This window comes from Trematomus bernacchii, unplaced genomic scaffold, assembly GCF_902827165.1.
Source record: "Trematomus bernacchii unplaced genomic scaffold, fTreBer1.1, whole genome shotgun sequence".
Taxonomy (NCBI): domain Eukaryota; kingdom Metazoa; phylum Chordata; class Actinopteri; order Perciformes; family Nototheniidae; genus Trematomus; species Trematomus bernacchii.
In genome coordinates this window covers 113,773-136,955 of record NW_022987799.1, presented here as the reverse complement: position 1 = coordinate 136,955, position 23,183 = coordinate 113,773, and the positions used below count along the sequence as shown (strand labels likewise).

Below are 23,183 nucleotides of genomic sequence, written 5' to 3'. Positions count from 1 at the left end.
CCTGGTCTCCCAGCTGTGTGCGTCACTCTTTAGTGTCCCCTGGTCTCCCAGCTGTGTGCGTCACTCTTTAGTGTCCCCTGGTCTCCCAGCTGTGTGCGTCACTCTTTAGTGTCCCCTGGTCTCCCAGCTGTGTGCGTCACTCTTTAGTGTCCCCTGGTCTCCCAGCTGTGTGCGTCACTCTTTAGTGTCCCCTGGTCTCCCAGTTGCTGAAGATGTTTCTTCATGAGCAACATTTGGGGTTTTATATCTGCATCCTTTCTGAAGCTGCAGCACGTTTCTCCTGAGTGTTTGTACCTGTCGGCCTCCGTATAAAAAACAGTGGAAAAGCCATCGTGTTTAAAACGGATTCTGCACTAATATGGTAAATAAACAAAAGGTTATCTCTCTGACCTTCAAATAATGAGAAACGTGTTGAGGCAGCACATGAGAAATCTGAAAACAGGCTTTTTGTGAAAGGACCGCTTCAGTTCCCCCCCCCCACACACACACACACACACACACACACACAGACAGACACACACACACACACACACACACACACACACACACACACACACACACAGACACACACACACACACACACACACACACACACACACACACACACACACACACACACACACACACACACACACACACACACACACACACACACACACACACACACACACACACACACAGACACACACCACACACACACACACACACACACACACACGTTTGTTACCTGAGATGATGGAGGCATGTCTGAATTCTTCTGAAAAATGGATCGGCTCGTAGGGAGATGTCTCGTAAAACTCTTCCCCTGAAAAACAAGAGAAAAGTGTTCAGCTGGAGGAGAAACACACACACACACAACACACACACACACACACACACACACACACGCACACACACACACACACACACACACACACACACGCACACACACACACACACACACACACACAACACACACACACACACACACTTGACCATATGGCTCTTCCTGGAAACTGCCTTCAAAGTGAAATTGTTAAAAAGCTTACAGCAGCAGCATCGATTTTATTTCAGTTCCAGGGTTAGTTGTGAGAGTGGAGATTATATTACATTTATAGACCTGAACATCAGCAGGAGAGGACTCTTTAAAGTAGAGACACTACATACTGATATACACCTGAACATCAGCAGGAGAGGACTCTTTAAAGTAGAGACACTACATACTGATATACACCTGAACATCAGCAGGAGAGGACTCTTTAAAGTAGAGACACTACGTACTGATATACACCTGAACATCAGCAGGAGAGGACTCTTTAAAGTAGAGACACTACATACTGATATACACCTGAACATCAGCAGGAGAGGACTCTTTAAAGTAGAGACACTACATACTGATATACACCTGAACATCAGCAGGAGAGGACTCTTTAAAGTAGAGACACTACATACTGATATACACCTGAACATCAGCATGAGAGGACTCTTTAAAGTAGAGACACTACATACTGATATACACCTGAACATCAGCAGGAGAGGACTCTTTAAAGTAGAGACACTACATACTGATATACACCTGAACATCAGCAGGAGAGGACTCTTTAAAGTAGAGACACTACATACTGATATACACCTGAACATCAGCAGGAGAGGACTCTTTAAGTAGAGACACTACATACTGATATACACCTGAACATCAGCAGGAGAGGACTCTTTAAAGTAGAGACACTACGATACTGATATACACCTGAACATCAGCAGGAGAGGACTCTTTAAAAGTAGAGACACTATATACTGATATACACCTGAACATCAGCATGAGAGGACTCTTTAAAAGTAGAGACACTACATACTGATATACACCTGAACATCAGCAGGAGAGGACTCTTTAAAGTAGAGAACACTACATAACTGATATACACCTGAACATCAGCAGGAGAGGACTCTTTAAAGTAGAGACACTACATACTGATATACCCTGAACATCAGCAGGAGAGGACTCTTTAAAGTAGAGACACTACATACTGATATACACCTGAACATCAGCAGGAGAGGACTCTTTAAAGTAGAGACACTACATACTGATATACACCTGAACATCAGCAGGAGAGGACTCTTTAAAGTAGAGACACTACATACTGATATACACCTGAACATCAGCAGGAGAGGGACTCTTTAAAAGTAGAGACACTACATACTGATATACACCTGAACATCAGCAGGAGAGGACTCTTTAAAAGTAGAGACACTACATACTGATATACACCTGAACATCAGCAGGAGAGGACTCTTTAAAGTAGAGACACTACATACTGATATACACCTGAACATCAGCAGGAGAGGACTCTTTAAAGTAGAGACACTACTCTTTAATGGTATTATCTCTGCAGAAATTCCTAATTTGTAGAAATAAAACATAATACGTCTCCTATAAGTGATGTTTCGGAGCTCTTTCCGTGTCTCAGTTGATATTCGCTGCCTCAGAGAAGACGTTTTCTGGCATCAAACAGGAACTGAAAGGAAGTGAAAACATGATGGATGTTGACAGCGTGCAGAAGATAAATTCCTCTGTGAAGGAAATCTCTTAAAAGCTTCCCGATGATCAGAACTGTCAGAAGGTGACACCTTTTATCTTGTTTATTTTTTTACTGCTGTCACCACACATTGTCACTTCAAATGACTTTCTGATCCACTGACGGCACCCAGAGGGAAAATAAACATGATATATATTCAGTTACTAAGACATTATTCCCTACAATAATCAAAAATCACATGGAGAAATCCCATTGGACTACGGAGATGCTGCCTTCAGGGACCAACACTGAAATACAACATCTCTTCATAACTCATTACGGATGTCCAGATCCAATGTAGGCCTCTTCTTAAGTTATTGGTTTCGATTCTTTGTAATACTGAATGTTATCAATGTTTTTTAGAGGATAAGAGACTTTGAACTTGAAATGCACAACCATTTTAATCATGAAGCAGCTTTTATACAGAAGTTCAGTGTTGAGCTCATATCACAGCAGCTGCAGGCGGACATGGACATTAACACGTAATATGTCAAAGGAAACACACACACACATACCATGCATACATCACTTCAGGGGACATTACATTGACTTCCATGCATTTCCTGGAGACTTATCCTAACCTTAACCATAACCAACACATGCCTAACCCGTAACCCTTACCCTGAACCTTACCCTAACCGTTACCCTTACCCTAACCCTAACCAAGTCTTCACCCTAAAATTAATGATTCCCCTCACGGGTCCTCCATTATGTCCCCATAAGGGAGGCGAGTCCCCACACGTGACTGTGTAAACAGATTTAGGTCCCCACAAGGATAGTAAAGCTAGGCCACGCACACACACACACACACACACACACACCACACACACACACACACACACCACACACACACACACACACACACACACACACACACACACACACACACACACACACACACACACACACACACACACAAACACACTCCACCGGTTCATCAATGTGTCAGAAGATGTTAATTAAAGCGTATTAAATCAGAACAATACAAACACAATATCCAGAGAATTATGTGACATAATTAAATGTAAAGGTAAAAACAAACGGATTGCTAACACTCTAAGCTAACGTTGGGCTATAAAGGAACTACAGCACGCCTCATTTAAAGGGGACCTATCATGCAAAATGCACTTGTGTACGTCTTTTCTACATGAATATGTGTCCCCGGTGTTCCAGGGAACTCACCAAGTGTCAGAAAACACAACCCTCTCTATTTTCCTCCATACCCAAATCTCTAAAAAAAGGGGCTGCAACGGATCTGATAAAAACTGATCCAGATTTGAACACTGTCCTGACGTCAGGACGGTGGCGCTACGGCTATTGGGCCAACTCCACCAATCAGGAGGAGACAGCCACGGCCATTGCCGTTCGAAAGCGCTGGAGACGCTGTAGTACATATGCCAGGCCTGTAGGTGGTGCTGTTCTCACTGAATCAGCCCAGAGCTAAAACAGAGCTAAAAAATGTCAAATTGAGCGAAATGAGGCATGGCTAAAATGCATGATCTGTTTGGTATTTTGAAAAAAAAAAAGTATAAATATGCCTTATATAGGTATGGTCCTACACTATATTATTATAATATAGCATGATAGGTCCACTTTAAACAATTGTTAGCAACCTCCGTTTTTAAATTCACTCGTGGGGTATTTATTACGTATTTGATAAAAATCTCTTCAGCTCGTGTTAACCACAGACCTTTTATCAGAACAGCAAATAAATAAAGTAAAGAATGACTTGGTACACATGTCTCTTCTGAAGCTAACTCATTAGCATGCTGTTTGAGTCCTCCTGGCTCTCAGATGCTCACTTAGCCCTTGTGTTGTGTTCGAAAGCTGTTACCCTTCATGGTGATCGCGGGTCAATTTTGACCCATGATTTATTTCAGTCCAAAAGACAAAAAAAAATGACTATCATCCAATATTGTTTGAACTTATTATGCATTCATAACCGTATAATCCTGTTGTAATTTAATGTTATGGCCCCAAAACACATTACACCACATATTGCACACGTGCATGTGTATTCAGGTTCAGGTGTTAGTGTACATATTCTTTGAGAAAGGAGTTCCCGTGGGGGGAGGGGGGCTAGAGGGAGGGGAGACCAGGGGTATGTTGCAGTGGATGAAGGAGGTGGGGGAGGGGTGTCTAAAGTCAAAGATGAATCTTGATTGGGACAAATTTGACACCCGAGTCACCCACAACAAGCTGCTGGGTCTCCCCAGACCCCAACACCAAATTATACACTTTTTTTTTTAGAGACCTTCAGACTAAAATTGTCAAAATCAGTTTTTGTAGTGTTTATATATCTGTTGTGGAGGACATCATGAAGCCTTGTTCCGATACAAAAAACTAGAGCGTAGTTATTATATAATTTTAACTTGAAACGGGTCACACAACATAAGGGTTAATCACACCATCACTCCACAGCTGATGACCGGCTTAATCAATATCGAATTTCCATCAAATCTGCATCCATTAGACATCAGATTTTACTCTCCTCTCACAGACCTTATTTCAGGCTAACAACCAAAAATAAAACACCCTTGTTTGCCAACAGGAAGTGTGTTATCAGCATCCTCCCTTTCTCCTCCAGGTAAACCTCACAGCTGAATCACACTGTGTGACATTTCAATCGGCATTTTTAATCCGTGCACGTTAGCATGGCGGCTAACTGCGGATTTACTGCAGTCCTTGTCTCTGCAGCCACCGTTAGCATCTGTCTGACATTTAGCAGATCATCGAGTCCCTGCTGCTAATCCTCTCTGACACTGGGAAATAATACCTCATGAGACACAAACACATACACAAAAACACACTCCTTTCAAAGCAGCCCCTCTAATAAATGCTGGATATGTTTGCAGACTGTTTTTGGCAGGCGGGTAATGTCCGTAGATGAGAAGCGGAGATATTTCTCGGCCTCTAATTACCGGACACATTTGGAGGAGCTGCTTTTTGCTTCGGTAACTCTGGAGGAACTCCATGTGCTCGCAGTTGGCCAGAGCACGAGAGATGATTATGAAGAGATTTGGAGAGAAAAGTGAATATGTAGCTTCCTTTCCTCAACTAAAACTATGTATATATAGGAAGAAGATATAGACGTCAAACTCTGACTGTGCCCAAATCACGAGAGGACCACATGTGAATTTTATTTTAAAGATTTGAAACAGAATTCTGAGAAAATAGGCTAATATAGTTATAGTCGTAATTCTGACCTTGATCTAAAAAATCTGAGAAAAAGTCATAATTCTGAGAAAAAAATTAAGACTGAGAAAAAAGTCAGATTTCTGCGAACCTCTTTTTCCTGAATAAAAAGAAAAATCATAATTCTTCAATTTTCAGATTAAAAAAGATTTAGAGAAAAAAAATGTTCCTCCGAATTTTGAATTTCTCAGAATTATGACTTTTTTTTCATGATTTCAACCTTTTTCTCTGAAATTTGACTTTTCATCAGGAATCTTCAATTTCAGCAAAAAAACTATTATTTCTTCATTTTTGACGTTTTTTCTGAATGGGGCGAAGCCTGCGAGCTAGTTCAGGCAGTCAACTCGAGCACCAATCATACATTAACAAGTGACGCGCCTCGTCCCTCTTTCAACCAACCAAACACATCCTCCTAAACATGCCGCTCTATTTAAGCTGCCTCTGCCTCGCTATTGCTGCTGCTGCCACTGCTGCGTTCACTTGCTGCTGCTATGTTCATGTTCCTGCTGCTGTGTTTCATGTTGCTGCTGCTTGCCTGCCTCCCCCACCACCCCAGCTTCCACCCCAGCTTCCACCTGTAGGCTCGGGGGATAGTTATCTAATCATCACTCAATGTTCTTTGTAAATCTGTGGAGTGATGAGGCCATTCACCACCACCATGGTCAAGCTAAGCCACTCCCCTTCAGACCGAACCCAACCATCCATTCACCACCACCAGGGTCAAGCTAAGCCACTCCCCTTCAGACCGACCCCAACTATCCATTCACCACCACCAGGGTCAAGCTAAGCCACTCCCCTTCAGACCGAACCCAACTATCCATTCACCACCACCAGGGTCAAGCTAAGCCACTCCCCTTCAGACTGACCCCAACTATCCATTCACCACCACCAGGGTCAAGCTAAGCCACTCCCCTTCAGACCGACCCCAACTATCCATTCACCACCACCAGGGTCAAGCTAAGCCACTCCCCTTCAGACCGACCCCAACTATCCATTCACCACCACCAGGGTCTAGACCCCGGGGGGTTTCATCGGATCGGTTCTCCCCTCCCGAATGGGGCCTAATCGCCAAAACTCCATCACATTCATTTGTGTATTCCTGGCAATAAATGTGTATTCTTACATCAGAACCGTCTTTCCTGATTGAAGTGTATTCAGAACATCTGTGGGATTTTTATATTTGTATTTATTTTGCCAATACAACAGTCAGGCTGGTGTTTACTTGTTAACTCTAAACCTGTAACTTCTGTGAAAAATGTTTCTCAGGAACCTTTAAGCTTCTATTTGAAAGCCTCTTTGCACATGATCAGGGGTATTGCTGTATATTCATATTTAAATAAAGAATAGGCTCACATTTAAAGGCGTTCACTGACCGGTGATCTTCGTCACGCAGAAGAACATCTTTTTAATTCCTCATTTCAATTTCTGCTCAGCCACACGGCTAATGATAGCACTGTTCCACCTGAAGGTTAATTACCACAGACATGTCTCCAATTATAACCCACCTTCACACACCCAGAGATCGAGTGTGTGTGTGTGTGTGTGTGTGTGTGTCTGTGTGTGTGTGTGTGTGTGTGTGTGTGTGTGTGTGTCTGTGTGTCTGTGTGTGTGTGTGTGTGTGTGTGTGTGTGTCGGCATTACATTGTGGGGGTGGAGGTGATGATAAACAGGGCAGATGTTTATGTATGAAGCTGTACAAGTGATTCCTCCTGCAGGCATGGATACACACACTGCTCACACACACACACACACACACACACACACACACACACACACACACACACACACACACACACACACACACACACACACACACACATACACACAATTATTACCGTGCTTGTATTTTCTGCTGCAGGCGTTTCTTTCTGAAAGTGTTCTCAGATTCAATAAGTGAAAAATAATCCTCTTCACAAACGGCTCTGAAATACTGCAATACACTCAGAGAAGTACTTACATCCTGTACTGCAGTAAAGGTACTAATACACACTGTGAAGTACTTTATTAAGAGTACACGAACTGTATCAATTTATTCATTTGTCTTTTACATTTCCAGATTGTTTATTCATTCATGTATTAGTACTTCTCCTATTTTGATTATTACATTGATTTCCAAATTTTCCTTTTTTGTATGTATTCCCTTATATTTCTGTGTACATTTCACAGTAATAAAAGAGGAATAAATACACTTAAATAGGATAATGGGAGTAAATAAGACGAGTGTAAACGAGTAAACAGCTTCTCTCTGTGGAGTAAACACTAATTAGCTCGAATGCTAAACGCAACGCTCATTAGCGCGCGTGCTAAACACATCCGTCATTAGTCAGGCTGCTAAATCAGCCGTTCATCCGACTGCAAAGTGAGGCGTGTGATGAAGCCTGTGATCAGCGTACCGACACATTAGCATGCATGCTAATTAGCTGCAGTCAATACTGAGCGATGTGTTAGCGTAAGGATTTAGCATCAGAGGAGCTACCTGTAAATCAGGTGGGAGGTGTTTCTCTTAAAGGAGGCGAGAAAACTATTCAAAAAATGAAAAATATTTTCTGTCGTTTTTTCTTATTTTTGAGGTTTATTCATAAAAAATTGAGGAAATAGATACATTTGAGCTTAAATGGAATTGGTTTAAATGCATTTTTATCATTACTTCTTCCACCTTATTTTATTTCTTATATCTTTATTTTATTTTTATTAATTTGTTAAATTATTTTTATATTTCAATTTCTGTAGACTTTTTTATTACAGAGGTAATGAAATATAATACATTGCTTTCCAATTAAATCATCCATTTATTATTACAAGATAACTATTAAACTTTTAAGATTACTCTTTACACCCTGTGTGCGTCACTCTTTAGTGTCCCCTGGTCTCCCAGCTATGTGCGTCACTCTTTAGTGTCCCCTGGTCTCCCAGCTATGTGCGTCACTCTTTAGTGTCCCCTGGTCTCCCAGCTATGTGCGTTAGTGATGGGAATTATGGCTCTTTGAAGGGAGCCGGATCTTATGGCTCCGTTCCTTTCAAAGAGCCGTTCAAAAGAGCCGTTCAAAAGAGCCGTTTTTTTAAAAAGGGGGCGGGGTTACTAGGTTTATCTGCGAAATAATCACCAGGATAATGATTGACTGCATTGCCAGACCTAATGTCAATAATCTGCATTGTAAACATGACACAAGGTGGCGCCATATCCATGTCATTCATGTCAGTGAATGTACTTTGAATTTACCCTCTGTATGTGATAAGTAAATAAAGTTGCCTTGCCTTGAATGAAATTCATGCAACTCTTAATATTAGTAGTGTGTTTTTAAGTGGCGATGGAGATTATTTGTTGACCCTGCTTTAAAGGATATGTTGCCTTTACAAATGGTGCGCTTTATCACTGCCTGGGTTTTGGTTGAAGTGCATCCAAATGCTGCTGCGTTTTCGCGTTTGGCTCATTTTACATCCGAAAAACACGTCGTCTACCTGTCCTGTACCACTTGTTATGACTTCTCTCTCTCGCGTATTCCGTTAAGACCCACCCCACCTAACTCCTCGTGCTGAAACCTACAAATCAGAGTAGGGGCGGGTCTTCACAGAATACGTTTGGGGAACAAAATCAAGCTTTTTAAAAGGCGAGTGAATTTTGGCAGGCAGTGAGTGCGGACCAACTTTGATTGAACGATAAGAAGAACGGCTCTCACCAAGTACGACTCGGTTCCCCTCGTTCGTACCAAAGAGCCGTTCAAAAGAATCGGCTCGTTCGCGACCGACACATCACTAATGTGCGTCACTCTTTAGTGTCCCCTGGTCTCTCAGCTGTGTGCGTCACTCTTTGGTGTCCCCTGGTCTCCAGCTGTGTGCGTCACTCTTTAGTGTCCCCTGGTCTCCCAGCTGTGTGCGTCACTCTTTAGTGTCCACTGGTCTCCAGCTGTGTGCGTCACTCTTTAGTGTCCCCTGGTCTCTCAGCTGTGTGCGTCACTCTTTAGTGTCCCCTGGTCTCCCAGCTGTGTGCGTCACTCTTTAGTGTCCCCTGGTCTCCCAGCTGTGTGCGTCACTCTTTAGTGTCCCCTAGTCTCCAGCTGTGTGCGTCACTCTTTAGTGTCCCCTGGTCTCTCAGCTGTGTGCATCACTCTTTAGTGTCCCCTGGTCTCTCAGCTGTGTGCGTCACTCTTTAGTGTCCCCTGGTCTCCCAGCTGTGTGCGTCACTCTTTAGTGTCCCCTGGTCTCCAGCTGTGTGCGTCACTCTTTAGTGTCCCCTGGTCTCCCAGCTGTGTGCGTCACTCTTTAGTGTCCCCTGGTCTTGCACATGTTACAGCAACACATTGGTAGAGAGGTGGATTTTCTGGAAGGTAATTTTCCTCTAAACCAAAATGTAACAAAAGTAGTTTTAGTTTTAGTCAAATCCTAATTAATCCTTAAATGAGCCGATCTTCTTTAAGTCCCAGAGGAGAAGCTGCACTTTAAATCTGTTCCTGCTGCATTATAATCCTGAATATGGTTATTGTCGGAGGCGTCAGAGGATAAATATTCTTTATTCTTATCGTCTGCTTGGATTTAAATTCAGGAAATGTAAAAAGCCTTTATCTCAGGAGAAGATTTCTATGTTTTATTCAACACCATCAACTCGTCTGTCTTTGGCCTTTTCTGTAAATCCCCACATGACCAGATTATAACGTATCTAAAAATACATTAAAATACAGCCAGTGATTTAAAGAGGCCCTGTTTTCCTTCTGTGGTGTTCCCTCTCCTGTAGTGTGTTATGTGTTAGTGCATGTAGAGCAGGGGGGTCAAACTCAAATACACAGTGGGCCAAAATAAAGAAATGGGTACTAGTCGAGGGCCGGACTGGTTCAATGTTTATTGCAGAACGTATTGAAATGAACTTATTGCACATATTAAACCTGGAACTAACAAAGCTTCAATGATTGCCTATAAAAACAACATTAAACATTAAATAATCAGTTGCATTCATTTCTTATGGCTCTCTCTGCAGCTTTTCCAGAGTCATTTCTTATGATTACATTTCTCCACAGGCCAACAACAGCTTCAACAAAACTATTTCCCTCAAAGAGAAAACCAAACATGCCCTGATGTCGTGAGAGAGAAAGTGCAGAAGGAAACATCCATGTAAACTCAGTGTGCTGCTCTGTGATGCTAGCTCAGATACTTGGCATCTCATCGTGGGTGCAAGTTCATCAATGTTTGGGCTCAGGCTCTGAGCTGAGGAGACCCTCAGGATGGAGTGAAGGTGTGCGTGCAATATACCGGTGGGCCAGATCTAATAGTAATTAAGAATTATCCTGCGGGCCGAAATTAAATCCACCACGGGCCTGATTTGGCCCCCGGGCCTTGAGTTTGAGGCCCCGGCTCCACGAGGACAAATACGGCAAAACGCATCGGAGAAACGCAAATGCAACCGCAAAAAAACCTTCCGTCCCCACGCAATATACACCGGATTGTGTCAAGCTCCACGAGACGGCTCCGTTTACATCCAAACGCTGGAAAAGCTACAGTACATATGCCGAACCTGTACGTGGCGCTGTAACTTCCTCCACAAAAGCAGCAACTTCCTCCACAAAATCAGCGAAGAAGAATGGTTGTCATGGCTGCACTTCTGTGTATTCTCCGCGGTGGGGGCCGACAGAACCGGGCAGAGTTTTTCGCCGGTCAGCGTGTGTTAAAGTTTAAATCTTCCGGACAAAATTATAAAAGTGCCGGTCAAAGGTCTTCATTGTTATTTATTGAGCTTTAAAACAAATGAATAACGACTCTATATAATGATATATAATCATCAAATACACAGAGCCTGTCTCTTTTTCCTCTCTTCTCACAGCGTCAGTGTCTGTCTCATGCAGCAGCTGATCCTGTAATGAGTGACCCGACAGTAAAAATGAACATATTTATAACTAGTTTAGGTAGTTTGAGAGGTAATTAAAATAGCTAAGGGTGATGATCTGACTTGAACTGTGTGTTTTGCTCCCGCTGCATCACAGCAGGCAGGAGCTGCGTGTCTCCGTCCTGTCAGATTAGACTTCACTCGCGTTTATGTCCATATCGAGATAAAGATAAATAATGTGAATTCAAGGAGGAGCTCCTGTAGATGTTGCACAAAGAACTGTAGCATGGTCAGTAGCGACTGGAACACGATAGCAACCCTGCGGGGGAGAGGCGGGGAGAGGCGGGGCTATAAAAACGAATGACCGTATAGGCGACTCCACGGCCCCGTTGGACCCCCCAGAGCGCTCTGTTCCCAGATCTATCCACCTTTGGACCCGTTGTCGTTTGCAGGGTCTGTTTCTACGTTTCCCTTACGGCGTCGTGGAGCTTAGAGGGCTATACGCATGAGAAATATGCGGATTCAACCAGTTTTCGTCCTCGTGGAGCCGGGGCCTGACACATGTGATGTCAATGGTCTGCAAAGGCTAAAATACCTGTGTATTAGTAGTGACATCACTATGTAACACTTGCTGTTTATCATGACTAGCGCTCAAACACATTGTACGTGATAGGCTAAGGGGCGGGACATCTCTAAGCTGTTGACCAATCACAACAGAGCCGCCCAGCTAACCAACCAGAGCAGACTGGGCTCTGGTTTCAGACAGAGGGTGAAAAGAGGACAGGCAGTATGAGAACAACAAAGAGCTTTTTGAACATGATGTTTTCCTCTCTGATGAATAAGTCCATCACATTAACATAATAACCGTCTGTTTACTCGTTATTGTCTTAATGACTTCATAATTGCAACTTGATGTAAACACTAACGAGCTGCAGACAGGTCAGATATTTCCCAGAGGAAACATTTAGAAGATAAAGTCCATTAGTCAAAGGTCTGCAAGCAAATATAAAATACATCAATGTCAAGAGACGTTTCTTTATACAAGATAAAATGTGTCAGTAAATACCCCACTGGTGAATTTAAAGACGGAGGTTGTTTACAAGTAACTAAAGGAGACGGCTAAACGTCATCACGCCCAACATTAGCCACCTTTAGCTTAGCGGTGGTGACGTGAAGTCATGTGACCGTGCTGTAGTTCCTTTATAGCCCAACATTAGCCACCTTTAGCTTAGCGGTGGTGACGTGAAGTCATGTGACCGTGCTGTAGTTCCTTTATACCCCAACATTAGCCACCTTTAGCTTAGCGGTGGTGACGTGAAGTCATGTGACGTGCTGTAGTTCCTTTATAGCCCAACATTAGCCACCTTTAGCTTAGCGGTGGTGACCGTGAAGTCAGGTGACCGTGCTGTAGTTCCTTTATACCCCAACATTAGCCACCTTTAGCTTAGCGGTGGTGGCGTGAAGTTCATGTGACCGTGCTGTAGTTCCTTTATAGCCCAACAATTAGCCACCTTTAGCTTAGCGGTGGTGGCGTGAAGTCATGTGACCGTGCTGTAGTTCCTTTATAGCCCAACATTAGCCACCTTTAGCTTAGCGGTGGTGACGTGAAGTCATGTGACCGTGATGTAGTTCCTTTATAGCCCAACATTAGCCACCTTTAGCTTAGCGGTGGTGACGTGAAGTCATGTGACCGTGCTGTAGTTCCTTTATAGCCCAACATTAGCCACCTTTAGCTTAGCGGTGGTGGCGTGAAGTCATGTGACCGTGCTGTAGTTCCTTTATAGCCAACATTAGCCACCTTAGCTTCGCGGTGGTGACGTGAAGTCATGTGACGTGCTGTAGTTTCCTTTATACCCAACATTAGCCACCTTAGCTTAGCGGTGGTGACGTGAAGTCATGTGACCGTGCTGTAGTTCCTTTATAGCCCAACATTAGCCACCTTTAGCTTAGCGGTGGTGACGTGAAGTCATGTGACGTGCTGTAGTTCCTTTATACCCCAACATTAGCCACCTTTAGCTTAGCGGTGGTGACGTGAAGTCATGTGACGTGCTGTAGTTCCTTTATAGCCCAACATTAGCCTCCTTTAGCTTAGCGGTGGTGACGTGAAGTCATGTGACTGTCATGGCCTGGCTCTTGGCCATAACAAAAAGCGTGGGAAGGACAAGAATATATAGAAAAAAGGTATTTATTTAACAAAACTCAATGTGGAGACAAACAAAAAGGCAAGGCAAAAAAGAATAGGCGACGTGGCTGCTCTCCGAGGTCCGGTCCTCTGCGGGGAGAGAGATCGAGACTCTGGCTCAGGCCTCTTAATCCTCCGGTGCCAGCCGTCAGGTGTCCTCAATCAGTGCATCAGGTGTCCTCAATCAGTGCGTCAGGTGTCCTCAATCAGTGCGTCAGGTGTCCTCAATCAGTGCGGCAGGTGTCCTCAATCAGTGCGTCAGGTGTCCTCAATCAGTGCGGCAGGTGTCCTCAATCAGTGCGGCAGGTGTCCTCAATCAGTGCGGCAGGTGCGGCAGGTGTCCTCAATCAGTGCGTCAGGTGTCCTCAATCAGTGCGTCAGGTGTCCTCAATCAGTGCGTCAGGTGTCCTCAATCAGTGCGGCAGGTGTCCTCAATCAGTGCGGCAGGTGTCCTCAATCAGTGCGGCACAAGCAGAGGAGGAACATTAAAGGGCCACAGGAGACCTTAAAGCAGGGGTCGTCACATGACCGTGCTGTAGTTCCTTTATAGCCTAATGTATGAAATAATAGAAAAGCTTCTCTGTGTGGCTACCAAGCGTTTCAATTTCATTTTTTGCAACAGAGACATTTCTGAGTCCAGGTTGTCGGCTCAGCTGATCCATGACTAATGCTGCAGATTACTGACAATCCTGCACAGCCACACTTCAGATAAAACAACATTCAAACAGTTTGTCGCCGCACAAACAAATGTTTGCAGCAGTGTGCGTCACTCATTAGTGTCCCCTGGTCTCCCAGCTGTGTGCGTCACTCTTTAGTGTCCCCTGGTCTCACAGCTGTGTGCGTCACTCATTAGTGTCCCCTGGTCTCCCAGCTGTGTGCGTCACTCTTTAGTGTCCCCTGGTCTCCCAGTTGTGTGCGTCACTCTATAGTGTCCCCTGGTCTCCAAGCTGTGTGCGTCACTCTTTAGTGTCCCCTGGTCTCCCAGCTGTGTGCGTCACTCTTTAGTGTCCCCTGGTCTCCCAGCTGTGTGCGTCACTCTTTAGTGTCCCCTGGTCTCCCAGCTGTGTGCGTCACTCTATAGTGTCCCCTGGTCTCCCAGCTGTGTGCGTCACTCTTTAGTGTCCCCTGATCTCCCAGCTGTGTGCGTCACTCTTTAGTGTCCCCTGGTCTCCAGCTGTGTGCGTCACTCTTTAGTGTCCCCTGGTCTCCAGCTGTGTGCGTCACTCTTTAGTGTCCCCTGGTCTCCCAGCTGTGTGCGTCACTCTTTAGTGTCCCCTGGTCTCCCAGCTGTGTGCGTCACTCTTTAGTGTCCCCTGGTCTCCCAGCTCTGTGCGTCACTCTTTAGTGTCCCCTGGTCTCCCAGCTCTGTGCGTCACTCTTTAGTGTCCCCTGGTCTCCCAGCTCTGTGCGTCACTCTTTAGTGTCCCCTGGTCTCCCAGCTGTGTGCGTCACTCCTTAGTGTCCCCTGGTCTCCCAGCTGTGTGCGTCACTCTTAGTGTCCCCTGGTCTCCCAGCTGTGTGCGTCACTCTTTAGTGTCCCCTGGTCTCCCAGCTGTGTGCGTCACTCCTTAGTGTCCCCTGGTCTCCCAGCTGTGTGCGTCACTCCTTAGTGTCCCCTGGTCTCCCAGCTCTGTGCGTCACTCTTTAGTGTCCCCTGGTCTCCCAGCTGTGTGCGTCACTCCTTAGTGTCCCCTGGTCTCCCAGCTGTGTGCCTCACTCTTTAGTGTCCCCTGGTCTCCAGCTGTGTGCGTCACTCTGTAGTGTCCCCTGGTCTCCCAGCTGTGTGCATCACTCTGTAGTGTCCCCTGGTCTCCCAGCTGTGTGCCTCACTCTTTAGTGTCCCCTGGTCTCCAGCTGTGTGCCTCACTCTTTAGTGTCCCCTGGTCTCCAGCTGTGTGCGTCACTCTTTAGTGTCCCCTGGTCTCCAGCTGTGTGCGTCACTCTTTAGTGTCCCCTGGTCTCCCAGCTCTGTGCGTCACTCTTTAGTGTCCCCTGGTCTCCCAGCTGTGTGCGTCACTCTTTAGTGTCCCCTGGTCTCCCAGCTGTGTGCGTCACTCTTTAGTGTCCCCTGGTCTCCCAGCTGTGTGCCTCACTCTTTAGTGTCCCCTGGTCTCCAGCTGTGTGCATCACTCTGTAGTGTCCCCTGGTCTCCCAGCTGTGTGCCTCACTCTTTAGTGTCCCCTGGTCTCCAGCTGTGTGCCTCACTCTTTAGTGTCCCCTGGTCTCCAGCTGTGTGCCTCACTCTTTAGTGTCCCCTGGTCTCCAGCTGTGTGCGTCACTCTTTAGTGTCCCCTGGTCTCCAGCTGCGCATGTCTCCTCAAGTCGCTGAATGTTCTCTAAAAGCTGCATGTGTTGCTGGAGATGTTTCTTCATGAGGAACATTTGGGTTTTTTATCTGCATCCTTTCTGAAGCTGCTTCTCATTTATTATCTGATGATCTACTTCCTCCTGCACTTCTCTCTGTCTGCTCCCTCTCTCCACAGAAGAAGGTATCTGAACACCTCCGCAGAGCGATGACTCAGAGCAAAGAAACATTTATCTTAAACGTCTCTTTAGTGCTTTCCTCTCGTCCGCCCACAGTTGAAGTGTTGAGAGGTATTTCAGGGTCGCTGTGTGTGTGTGTGTGTGTGTGTGTGTGTGTGTGTGTGTGTGTGTGTGTGTGTGTGTGTGTGTGTGTGTGTGTGTGTGTGTGTGTGTGTGTGTGTGTATGTGTGTGTGTGTGTGTGTGTGACACTGAGTACCATCCCAGTGTTACTGAATGAAAGTGACGCACAAAGTGTGTGTGCTGAAATACACTCTCAAACAAAAGGAACTGTCTCTGAAAGCAGCTTGATATTTAACACACATTTTATACACAATTCTTTCCTGATGTATTTGGCAAAAATATTTTCCATTCCATAAATTCCTACCTCTCATGTCTTATCTTTATAAAGACTTTTAGAAGATTCATTTTAAGCCTTATTTTAGATTAATGGATGAAAGACTTTAATGATTTGCACTGTATGCAACACCTCGTAAAAAGAAGACGTTTTTATAAAAATAAAATATAATGCATTAAATGTGTTTTATATTTTGTAATCACTTATAAAAACGTAATGTCCTCTGATGATAGAGATCAGACAGGAGCTAATGAGCCAAACACACACACACACACATACACACACACACACACACACACACACACACAACACACACACACACACACACACACATACACACACACACACACACACACACACAAACACACACACACATATACACACATATATACATACACACACAAACACACACACAAACACACACACATATACGCACACACACAAACACACACACACACACAAACACACACACACACATATACGCACACACACAAACACACACACATATACGCACACACACAAACACACACACACACACACGCACACACACACACACACACATATACGCACACATACAAACACACACACATACCGTACACATGTACACAAACACACACACACTCACAAAAAACTCTGAGAAACAAACTTCCAGATACAAACACACACAACCACCACCACAGGGAGGCCAAACACCACAGTGCTGAGACACACACACACACAAACAAACACACACACACACACACACACACACACACACACACACACACACACACACACACACACACACACACACACACACACACACCGTGCCAAATGTCCTTGAAATCTTAAAGTTGCTGATCTGAGAGTTACAGACGTCTGAGACAATGTTTCTGTTTCTCTCACACACTCCGTCTGTGTGTCCTGTGTGCGGCCGCCAAGAGTGTGTGTGTGTGTGTGTGTGTGTGTGTGTGTGTGTGTGTGTGTGTGTGTGTGTGTGTGTGTTCTGGCTCTACAGAGACTTCCTCAGTGGAACGGAGAACAAAGAGAGAGCCTCTTAATGAGCTCTGCCACTGCTGAGACCAAACTAGGCCAGTGTGTGTGTGTGTGTGTGTGTGTGTGTGTGTGTGTGTGTGTGTGTGTGTGTGTGTGTGTGTGTAAGCCAGGTGACTGAAAGCACAGCAGCTCTGCAGGACTGCTTCAGTTTGTTCTGTTCAGATTCCCACAGATCATTTTTAATATGAACAGAAACACGAGTCTTTCTGTCAGATTTAACTCGGACTCAGTTAAAAAAAAACTTGTAGAACAGTCCTTCGGCGGCACTCGATGACGTAGCATCCTTGAAATATTGGCTTGGAAGCCAATATCCTCGCGATTGAGAAACGGCCACTATTACAGAGAGGAGGTAGAAAACCTGACATCTCGGTGCCAGGATAACAACCTCCATCTCAACGTCAGCAAAGGTGCTCCGTAGAGAGCATCCTGACCTTCTACAGGTGCACCATAGAGAGCATCCTGACCTTCTACAGGTGCACCATAGAGAGCATCCTGACCTTCTACAGGTGCACCATAGAGAGGATCCTGACCTTCTACAGGTGCACCATAGAGAGGATCCTGACCTTCTGCAGGTGCACCATAGAGAGCATCCTGACCTTCTACAGGTGCACCATAGAGAGCATCCTGACCTTCTACAGGTGCACCATAGAGAGCATCCTGACCTTCTACAGGTGCACCATAGAGAGGATCCTGACCTTCTCTTCTACAGGTGCACCATAGAGAGCATCCTGACCTTCTACAGGTGCACCATAGAGAGCATCCTGACCTTCTACAGGTGCACCAGAGAGGATCCTGACCTTCTACAGGTGCACCATAGAGAGTATCCTGACCTTCTACAGGTGCACCATAGAGAGCATCCTGACCTTCTACAGGTGCACCATAGAGAGGATCCTGACCTTCTACAGGTGCACCATAGAGAGCATCCTGACCTTCTACAGGTGCACCATAGAGAGGATCCTGACCTTCTACAGGTGCACGATAGAGAGCATCCTGACCTTCTACAGGTGCACCATAGAGAGCATCCTGACCTTCTACAGGTGCACCATAGAGAGCATCCTGACCTTCTACAGGTGCACCATAGAGAGTATCCTCACTGGCAGCATGACGGCCTGGTACGGCAGCTGCACCGCCCTCAATCGTAAGGCTTTACAGAGGGTGGTGAAAACTGCACAGCACATCACCAGGACGGAGCTGCCATCCATGGAGGACCTTTACTCCCAGCGGCTCAGGAAGAAGGCCCTCAGGATTATCAAAGACCCCCATCACCCCAGCCACAAACTGTTCTGTCTGCTGCCGTCTGGCAGGCGGTACCGCAGCATCCGGACTAAAACCACCAGACTCAGGGACAGTATGTAGTAAAATATATTCAATATTAAATGAAATCAAATGTATGTAGCACGTCAGCTTACCCTCCGTGAGCCCCATGTGGATGCTCCAGTAGTTCTGAAGGCACTGCAGCTCCTTCTTCATGCCCCTCTTGCAGCGACAGTCGTACAGCGTGGAGTCCCTCAGGACCTCCAGCGCCCCGCGGCACTCTCTGGACGCCAGCATGGTACTGCGCTCGCGGCCCCCCCCCCGACAGGCACTGGCGCATGATGCGGAACTGAGAGCTGCACTGGGGCTTCTGGTTGCACAGCTCCGAGGCCCGCACACAGTCCAGAGGCTCCGCCCAGCCGGGGGGGGCGGGGTCACACACACACACACCTGCAACAACACAGAGATACAGTAAACACACACACACCTGCAACAACACAGAGATACACACACACACACACCTGCAACAACACAGAGATACACACACACACACACACACACACACACACACACACACACACACACACACACACACACACACACACACACACACACACACACACACACACACACACACACACACACACCTACAACAACACAAGAGGGTAGAATTGTCAAATGTACATAAAAATTATAAAAATATATATTATAATTAAAGATATATGAAATACAAAAACATATATATAATATAAGATATAAAAATAAGATATACATTATAACAAATACAAGAAAATATATATAGAAAGAGACAAAAAAACAAAATAAATAAAATATCTGTAGAGATAAAGAACCAACGTAAGGTTGAGAGCACTGTAATAGATGCGACTACATTAACTATAAATACAGGATATGTACATGTAGGACGTCTGCTAGAGAGAAACCTCTCTGGGACCCCTAACCCTCTTTATCTCCACCAGAGAAACACCACGGCTTTAACTCTCAGACAAACCAAGTCACACATCCGGTCACTCAGAGGACAAAATATACAAACTGCTTTTTTTAAACCGAAGTCTAATCAATGCTTTATCAGCCAAGAGGAAACGTCTGGCTGATTTCAGTGTGTGTTACCATACTTGGGTCTATTGTGACTTTCTTCGGCCAAAATCCCACTTTGAGACATGTATAGAGTAACCATGGAACACAAATGAACTACAAGAAGAAGAAAAACATTGCAAAGCGACAGAGAAATGACCAAAAGTAGACATAATATGACCAGAAATGTGACATCACAGCCAAATAGAGATGTGAAATAAACAAAAAGAGGGGGAACACGTCGAAAAACAACGTTAAAAAACCAAAGAGACATAAAATGACAAAAGATGTGTGAAATGGCCCAAAAGAGACATTAATGGCCAAAAAGACATAAAATGACCAATAACAGAAGAAAATGACCAATAGGAGATGGTAATGACCAATAGGAGATGGTGATGACCAATAGGAGATGTTAATGACCAATAGGAGATGGTGATGACCAATAGGAGATGGTAATGACCAATAGGAGATGGTGATGACCAATAGGAGATGTTAATGACCAATAGGAGATGTTAATGACCAATAGGAGATGGTAATGACCAATAGGAGATGGTGATGACCAATAGGAGATGTTAATGACCAATAGGAGATGGTGATGACCAATAGGAGATGTTAATGACCAATAGGAGATGTTAATGACCAATAGGAGATGTTAATGACCAATAGGAGATGTTAATGACCAATAGGAGATGGTGATGACCAATAGGAGATGTTAATGACCAATAGGAGATGTTAATGACCAATAGGAGATGTTAATGACCAATAGGAGATGTTAATGACCAATAGGAGATGGTAATGACCAATAGGAGATGTTAATGACCAATAGGAGATGTTAATGACCAATAGGAGATGTTAATGACCAATAGGAGATGTTAATGACCAATAGGAGATGGTGATGACCAATAGGAGATGTTAATGACCAATAGGAGATGTTAATGACCAATAGGAGATGTTAATGACCAATAGGAGATGGTGATGACCAATAGGAGATGGTGATGACCAATAGGAGATGGTAATGACCAATAGGAGATGGTGATGACCAATAGGAGATGGTAATGTGACGTAAAAGGACTGAAATCAGATCTAAAAGGACCACATCTCTGAGTGAACAGCAAAAGAGACCCTTACCACCACCAAGAGATGCAAAGGCCCAAATAAGGACCCAAAATTAACAAAAGAAAGGCGTAAAACGACTTCCAAGAGATTCAACATTTCTTTCAAAGGGACGCAAATGGACCTAAAAGCAACATAAAACTAGCTAAATTTGACTCAAAACGACTACAAAAAGCCACAAAATCACGTATAATAAGAACATGAAGTACAAGCAGCTCTTCCAAAGTAAAAAAAACGGAAATGTTTTAGGCTCATTTTTGTTTCCTGTGTTCTTGGCTGCATCTCAGGTCGATTAAATGGATTCCTTGCGTCCCTCACTTGCGTCGTTTCCCTGCGACTAGTCCCTCCCGCCAGGAAGCATGGAGAGACGCAAGGAAACCACGAGAAGCAGGGAAATGAGTTTTAAGAGCAATGGGACGTCCTTTCCTCCGTAGCGTCACGTGAAGCGACGTCCGTTTGTGATGACGCTGCACAGCTGATCGTCTGACAGCAGCTCTGTCCCCGTTATTTTCACAAACACCCCCGCCTCTGTTAGTACACATTTACTGACATAAACATGTGTATCATCTGTTGTAGACCCAAATACATTAAAATAAGAACTCATTCTCAAAAAAGATAAACGCCATTCTTAAAATGTAAAACGAAAAAAGCGATCATGAAAATGTTTCCAATAAATGAATAAAATGATCTTTGACCACTTAGTTGTTCAGATATATCACATATTTGTAACTGAATGATGCATTCATTGAAACAGAACACGGTATGAACTGAGGAGTGAGTCCCGTGAGTTTCATGTGTTTTCTTCACTCCGCTGGGAAACTGCTCTCATGTCAAGAAGCATCAGATCAGTGCATGCGCTGCATCGTCCAATCAGTGAGCGATACACAGTAAGGGGGCGGGGCGAGTGTCTGAGGATTTCACCGGAGGATGGTCTGGTGGTTCTTCGGTTATCGCTCCTCCATTATCGCTCCTCCATTATCGCTCCTCGCTCCTCCGGCAGAAATAAGCGCCATGGGACGCTACTCAAGATGGCGCAGACAAATCAACTTCCGGTGAGACCGAGGACCGAGGACCGAGGAAATGAAAATAGTCGACCTGAGACGCAGCCTTACTCACCAGACTCTGCTCTGTCTCTATGGGAGGGGAAAACCAAACACTTCCTGCTTTGTGTGACATCATCGATGATGTCATGGGTTGAACCAATTAAAGGGGCAGGGGGGTGGGGGGTGGGACACACAGGTGAAAGGGACAACTAATAGATGAAATGACTAATAGATCAGAGTGAGACTTTTAGAATAGTTGGAAGTTCCTCTCAGTTGTTCTTTATCTGAATCGACGCTGACCGGAGGCAAATGAGTATTTATTTTATATTTCTATTTAATACTGAACAAATAGAGGATTTGAATCTCCCTGTTATACATTTGATGAGTTTCTATTTATGATCTGAAGTCTCAGAGTGAAGTAAACCTCTTAGTTAGGCTCGCCTCTGGTTTCAGGACCACGGACAGCACCACCGCCTCAACAGACACTATTATTTATTCACTTTTTTCAGGACAAAATAACAAAAGAAAAAACCACTTTACAGGAGTCTAGAGTACTTTCACTCAAGTACTGTAGTTGTCTTAAGTTTGAGGTACTTGTACTGAGCGTTTACGTACCTCATACGCACAAATAATGTACTTTATTATATGTACTGTGTTCACATTGTAGATGAAGTTACTACAAATAAAACCCATGGTGATGGAATAAAATACTTTGCATGTACATGTACATGTACACATATACATATATACAAGCCTGGTCAATGAAAATACATTGAAATACAGAAGATGTATGTATTTGTATTAATGTCATTATTTGTTTTCTGTCCACTAGAGGGCAGTGATGGGTTTATTTCTTAATTGCAAAAATATCCTCACCTGTAAAAGAATATAAGAAATGAAAGTCTGTTCCAGGTTTTGTAAAGAAATACATTTATAATAATTATTATGAATATAAGAAGAAATCTCATATATTAGTATTGTACTGTAATACAGCTCCATGCATCTTAATAATAATAATAATAATAA

The 23,183-nt window shown here is 44.4% G+C and overlaps 1 protein-coding gene across 1 annotated transcript in view; it reads right to left on the bottom strand.

The window, feature by feature from the left end:
- The window catches only part of LOC117497929 (GDNF family receptor alpha-2-like), a 54,538-nt gene that overhangs the window by 30,698 nt on the left and 657 nt on the right, over window positions 1–23,183 (bottom strand). Inside the window, 3 exon segments of the mRNA XM_034149960.1 lie at window positions 728–805; window positions 19,065–19,230; window positions 19,232–19,359. Of these exon segments, the coding sequence (XP_034005851.1) occupies window positions 728–805; window positions 19,065–19,230; window positions 19,232–19,359 (372 nt within the window).